The sequence below is a fragment of the Stenella coeruleoalba genome (genome assembly GCF_951394435.1).
Source record: "Stenella coeruleoalba genome assembly, chromosome: X".
In the NCBI taxonomy this organism is placed as follows: domain Eukaryota; kingdom Metazoa; phylum Chordata; class Mammalia; order Artiodactyla; family Delphinidae; genus Stenella; species Stenella coeruleoalba.
This window is the reverse complement of record NC_137152.1, coordinates 912,572-919,132: the sequence shown is the minus strand read 5'-3', so window position 1 is coordinate 919,132 and position 6,561 is coordinate 912,572. Positions and strand designations below refer to the sequence as shown.

The following is a 6,561-nucleotide window of genomic DNA, read 5'->3' as shown; positions in this document are numbered from 1 at the left end:
AACTGCGCTTGTAACCAGAGGTGTCAGAGCGCCTGCCTCGGCCGGGGGAAGGGGGGTGGTACCCGACCCCCGCTTAGTCCTGGCTACTGGGAGCCCTGCGGGCTGCGGGCAGGGGGGCTGCTACAGGCAAGGCTCTGACCCACGACTGTTCCCGTAAACCAAGGATGCGCCCGAGGGCCACGCCCAGTTGGAAGAGTAACTAACGGGCAGATGACGCTTGTGGAAGCAACGAAGGGCCCATGGCTTCCTTGTACCGCTCCCTCTCCTTGTGTTGGAACAGTTTGCAGTAAGAAAAAAAGATAAGAAACTAAAAGGTGAGAAAAGAAAGTGTGACTTCCACACAACCTGTCTCTTCATTTCTTAGAAATACATGCAAAAGCAGGACTTTTAGGGAAGCTGGCGTAAAACAGCACACGGGCGTGGCTGCCCGCACGTGCCTGTGTCTTTAAATCAACAGGGATTTCTAGGCTGGAATTGCCCTGGACCTGACCCCCGCCTTCCGGGTCACATTGATTCATTCATCCATCCATCCATCCATCCATCCATTCACTCAGGAGATGTCCGAGTGCCCACTGCAGACGGGGCCTGTCTGGATGCATCACTGGGTGACACCTCTGTCCTCTCCACTTGTCTGGGGTGGACGGGCAGTGGGCGTAGGGGACGATAAGGATGACACCCGAGACAGCAGCGTGTGGTCCCCCCCAGGTCCCCCCTGCAGGGTCCCTCCACCAGGCAGGCGCCTTCCCTGAGCAGCCCCCAGCCCCTCACCAGACCAGTTCACTTAAAGGCCACGCCCCCCAATGCCACCCTCATCCCTTCTGTGACTCACTCTGAGCCGTCAGTGGAAACCCGATCATCTTTAAGCACCTCCTCCTTTACTTTTCGTTAGGCCACCCGTTTTTCAGATACCCAGCTTCTAATACTGTCCAGGTCGTAGTAAGACTTTGCAGCAGCGTAAGGAAGGGGGGGCCATACCTCGGCCTCCCCACCCCTGCCCCTGGGGATCCTAGGACATAACCCCTTCCTCTCCCCGCCGCAACCCCACCTCTCAGCCCCCTTTCTCCCTTTCCAATCCCCGGTGCGCAGTCTACCTCCTTTACCAGGTACACAGTATTCTTGTGCGTGGTCCTGCCGCCCTCCCGGGTCAGCCCCCCTGAAGCACGAGGGGTGGGTCACCCCCGCTCAGCCCCACCCCGACAGAGGCACATATGCACTGGTTAGACAGATGGGTCTGCGTCTAAGGCCCGCATGAGATGCTTTTTAAAGAGAAACGCGTTCTGAACCCCAGTTAGCAATGGGGAAGAGGTCACAGCCATTCATTCCTCCCAACAGCGGGGTGCTGACGTGCTAGGGGGGCGGGGGGCGGGCGCTGGGAATGCAGGTGGGGCACAGGGAGGGGTGTCCCTTGCCTGGGGGAGGGGAGCGGGTCGCTCAGAGGTTAACCGCTCCCACCGGGGCGGGAGAGGCTCTCCAACAGAAGCGCCTACTTCCAGGGCCTCACAGCCGGAGCCTGCAGGACCAGCTTCGGCTGGTTGGCCCCTGTCGGCCCAGCGGGCAGTGATAACCATCACAGGGTCCCTGCACGCCCAGACAGGTGGCGCCTGCGTACAAATGCAGACAGGAGAGATGCTCTCTTCACCTGGGAGTGCCCAGACGGCGCCAGCACCCCGTCCCTGCCCAGAACCCACGGCCGCCCTGTCCTCTACCCCAAAGCCCTGCGGTTGCTGCCAACGGGAGCCGGGCAGGGCCCCCCAGCTCTGTTCTGTCCCCCAGTCCCGTGAAGCCTCAGAAAGCGCCAGAACATCAAGCACACACACACACACACACACACACACACCCCCACACACACACCCCAATCCTCGCCCAGTGCATGCCCTGAGCCGCCCCACCCTCTGCAGCGGCACCAGCCTCAGGTCCCGCCTCTTACCTGCTTCTCCACGGAAGTCATGAGAGGGCAGAGCAAGGCCCTGCAAGGACACCGGGGTCCGGGGAAACGAATGGCAGGCTCCGGGTGCCCTGGGCTCTGGTGGGCCCGCCCCTGGCATCCATCCACCCAGCGTCACCGGCTGGAGGGGATGCAGGAAAGCCCCTCATAAAAATATGGGGGGTGGAGCAAAGAGAAAAAAGAGGAAGAGAGAAAGAAGAAACAGGCAGGGAGCGGAATAAATGAAAGGACGCATCCTTGCACCAAGAAAAGGATACTTTGTTGACCTGGGTGCTGAGACACCATTGCACTCACTTAGTGAAAATTCACAGAACAATACACTTACGACTTGTGCCATTTAGTTATAATTCAATAAAAAGTTCACAGCATTTCAAAACACCTAGGTCTCAGACTTCCTGGGGGGAGGGGGGTAGATGTGCTCCTGCGGGTGACATATGTGCCTGTCTGCGTGTGTATGCAGGTGTGCGTGGGCATGTGTGGGCACGTGTCTAGGCATGGGCACGTGGATGCATGTGTGAGTGAGCGTGTGCGGGCAGCACATGTGCCCCTGTCGCTCTTGGAGCCGCCACGTCGCAGCGCGCGGCATGGCAGGGGGACCCGAGTCTGAGGCCCACTGGGCCCCGAGAGGTCAGGGCCCAGGGAAAGCGGCCGGGTGGGTGGAGAGGGACCCCCGGGACCCCCCAGTGCCCGGCGCGCCCAGTGCAGCCGGAGTCTCGGGGTCAGGGTCGGGGGACCCCCCGGCAGGGCGGGGTCCTCCGGGGGCGCTCCTACGGGCGGACCCGGGGCCTACCGGGCAGGGGACAGGCAAGCCCTCGAGAAACCGGGCCTGGGGGGCTCGGAGCGGCCTCCTACTCCGGCCCTGACCCCGCGACCTGTCGCTTCTCCCGCGGGGTGATCCCTGGGGTCGCGGCCGGGACTCGGGAGTCTACAGGAGTCATTAAGACGAGTCCGGGGTCGCCGCCGGTCCTCAAAGGTCAGCGGACTTAGACTGGGGGTCGCGGTCGGGACTCGGGAATCACCGGGACGACCCCAAGGGTCCGAGGGTCCGATGCCGGGGCCGGGGCAGGATGAACATCGGGCGTCGGACTCAGCGACCCCTGGCCTTCCCCTTACATAACCGCCGTCTATCGCGTCCCCCTGGCCCGGCGTGACCTTCATAAGGTCAAGGCGGCCGCCGCGCCCCCCCAGCCCGCAAGGCACATGGGCGGGGCCCGGCTCCCTACATGCCCCGGGCGCGGCGAGCGGGAAGGGGAGGGACGTCGGCGGCGGCTCAGCCAATGGGCGCGGCGCTCGAGGGCGAGGGGCGGGGCGCAAGCTGCTCCCGGCAGCCCGTGGGGGCGAGACGAGCGGGAAGGGGCGGGGCTTGTGCGGTGGCGCAGCCAATGGGCTCGGCGCGCGGGGGATCGGGGCGGGGCGTGGGCGCCTTAGCGGCTGCGCGCTGGCCACCCCGTCTTTTCGGTCCCGGCGGCGGCAGCGCAGACCAGCGGTGCCCACGCTCCGGCTCTCCGGGCCTCCCCTCCACTCTCTTCCCGCTGCGTTGCCCGCCTCGCCACCATGACGGAACAGGCCATCTCATTCGCCAAGGATTTCCTGGCCGGAGGCATCGCCGCCGCCATCTCCAAGACGGCCGTGGCCCCGATCGAGCGGGTCAAGCTGCTGCTACAGGTGGGAGCCGGCTACGCACACGCGGACGCCGGGCGAGGTGCGAGGGTCCGGGGCGCGGGGACAACGGGCCGGGCAGGCCGCGTGCACCGGAAGCGGGAGGCTGCGCCGCTTTGTCCGCGCGCCGCCAGCTTCCGGGGATTGCCCGGGCGCGCGTCACGTGGGCGCTATCGCCTGCGCAGAAATGGGGCCGCGGGCGCGTGCGCACTGGGCCTTGCGGCACAGTTCGGGGAACGCATGCGCATGGAGCAGCCGCGTGGACGGGCCCCGCGGGGCGAGGGCCGTGACCTTGGGCGGGTCACGAGGGCAGTCGTCGTGTCCTTCATTGGACTTCCGTTCTTTTCCCCTTTTTATTTCCCTTTTGCTGTTCTGAGTCAGAATAAGCTGTTTTTGTTGCGGGATTGTTAGAAATGTAGCGCTAATGCAAACATCGTTGCTAGTTTGTTGTTTGTAACACTTGTAGGGACCCGTAGTGACCAAAAGATGCTTTTTTTCTGGTAGGACGTTTGGCCAGCTTAAAGGCCCCATGCACATGTTATCTTACGAAGACGACACCTTTCGTTGGGGGTTCTTGGGGGCGTCTGACTTAGGCCCTCGTGTAAAACCCCTGTCTCTGCCCCCAGGTACAGCACGCCAGCAAGCAGATCGCGGCCGACAAACAGTACAAGGGTATCGTGGACTGCATCGTGCGCATCCCCAAGGAGCAGGGTGTGCTGTCCTTCTGGAGGGGCAACCTGGCCAATGTCATCCGCTACTTCCCCACGCAAGCCCTCAACTTCGCCTTTAAGGATAAGTATAAGCAGATCTTCCTGGGGGGCGTGGACAAGCACACGCAGTTCTGGAAGTACTTCGCCGGCAACCTGGCCTCCGGCGGGGCGGCCGGAGCCACCTCGCTCTGCTTCGTCTACCCCCTGGATTTCGCCAGAACCCGGCTGGCGGCTGACGTCGGCAAATCCGGCACGGAGCGGGAGTTCAAAGGCCTGGGAGACTGTCTGGTGAAGATTACCAAGTCTGACGGCATCCGGGGGCTGTACCAGGGCTTCAGCGTCTCTGTGCAGGGCATCATCATCTACCGGGCCGCGTACTTCGGCGTGTATGACACCGCCAAAGGTGAGTGCGCTCTGCTCTCGGGGCTGACTGGACGGGTGCTGGGCGGGGGGCTTCAATAGCATGTCTGTGGACTCCCAGGCCTGGAGGCTGGAATCTGAGATCCAGGTGTGGGCAGGGCTGGTTCCTCCCGAGGCCTCTCTCTTGGGCTTGTAGACGGCTGTTTCCTCCCTGTGTCCTCACAGTGTTGTTCCCTTTGTGTGTCTGTGTCCCAATTTCTTCTTATAAGGACACCAGTCCTATGTGATCTGGACCCACCCTGATGACCTGATTTTTTTTACTTTAATTATCTCTGTAAAAGCTTTTATTTCCTAGTACAGTTACACTCTGAGGTCCTGGGGTTTGGGGCTTTAGTATATTTTGGGGGAGGACACACTTCACGCCCTGTGAAGTAAGTCACCCTGGTTGTCGGGGCCCAGGCCCGCTGGCACCTTTGCAGTGGAATGGGTGTGAAACCTTCCACTTGCCAAGGCCCGCCTGTTTCCCTCTAGAGAGGCCCCTGCCGCCGGGTACTGGGTTGGTCTCTGGGGCCATCCTCCCAGCCTGCAGGTGGCTTCCCCATTTCTGGCTGGTGTGCTGACCCCAGTGTGACCAGTCTAGCGTCACCTGGTGCTGGGATTCCCCGCGTGGAGATCCCGGGGGCCTCACGCCCACGGTGACCCCGCAGGCATGCTCCCCGACCCTAAGAACACGCACATCGTGGTGAGCTGGATGATCGCGCAGACGGTGACGGCCGTGGCGGGCGTGGTCTCCTACCCCTTCGACACCGTAAGGCGGAGGATGATGATGCAGTCGGGGCGCAAAGGAGGTACCGTCTCCGCCCTGCTCCGGGCTGCCTGTGCTCTGGGGGTGGGGCATCGCTGAGTGGCCTGGCGTTCGGTCCTTCGGAGGTGCACAGCCAGCACGTGAGGTGCTCCGTGCCAGGCGGGGGGGGGGGGGGGGGCGTGCAGCATTTGGTCCCAGAGGGAAGTAGCTGGGCTTCGTGGGGGAGGCCTGGGCCGGGTGCCTGCCCCCTCTCTGCCCTTGATCCTCGGGTGTGCTGGGCCCTAGGGAGGCTGGGGCTCTAGTTTGTGTTCGATCCCACCCAAACTGGGGGTGTCCAGAGCTTCCTTTTCCTGCGGTCGAAACGCCTAGCCACCCAGGTGGTGGCAGCTGGGGCCCCGCGTCGGCACCGTGTCTCTCCGGGGCCTGCTTCGCGCCTGTGGGATCCTCTCCGTGACCCCCGCCCTCTCCCCGCAGCCGACATCATGTACAGGGGCACCGTGGACTGCTGGCGAAAGATCTTCAAGGACGAGGGCGGCAGAGCCTTTTTTAAGGGCGCCTGGTCCAACGTGCTCCGCGGCATGGGCGGCGCCTTCGTGCTGGTCCTGTATGACGAGCTGAAGAAGGTCATCTAGGCGCCCTGCCCACTCGCCACAGCGACCAACACCTCCACATAGAGGAATACCTGTTACGGACCATCGACCTTCGAGAAATTCCAGTGTCCTCGCGGAGGGCTGGGGCGGCCCCGCAGAGGGCTCCTCGTGACCGTCGGCCCTGGGTCCATGTATTGATTACGGGGGGAGGGTAATCGTGACGTCTTCGTGGGTCCACAGGCGGTGAGGCACCTCTACCCGCCAGACCTAGATTCCAGGTGCTTGTAGGACCGACTCGTGTTTAAGTATTTATTTAAGAAAATCTTGTCTCCATTTGTACTTAAGCACTATTCTTTTTTGCACAGCCGAATATTTAGTTATGTTTTATGTCAGGCGTTCTGCTGCGAAACAATAAAATCAGGACACACGGACGCCGGTTTTGTTTCTGAGTCGAGCGGCCTCGTGGGGTGGGAGCAGGAAACAGCAGGGTCT

General features: G+C 62.4%; 1 protein-coding gene across 1 annotated transcript; it reads left to right on the top strand.

The window, feature by feature from the left end:
• Nucleotides 1-3,391: 3,391 nt before the first annotated feature.
• Nucleotides 3,392-6,500, top strand: SLC25A6 (solute carrier family 25 member 6). Its single transcript, XM_079910387.1, has 4 exons — nt 3,392-3,610; nt 4,231-4,717; nt 5,382-5,522; nt 5,954-6,500. The coding sequence occupies exons 1-4, from the start codon at nt 3,500-3,502 to the stop codon at nt 6,109-6,111; spliced, it is 897 nt and encodes a 298-aa protein (XP_079766513.1). The 5' UTR covers nt 3,392-3,499; the 3' UTR covers nt 6,112-6,500.
• Nucleotides 6,501-6,561: the final 61 nt, after the last annotated feature.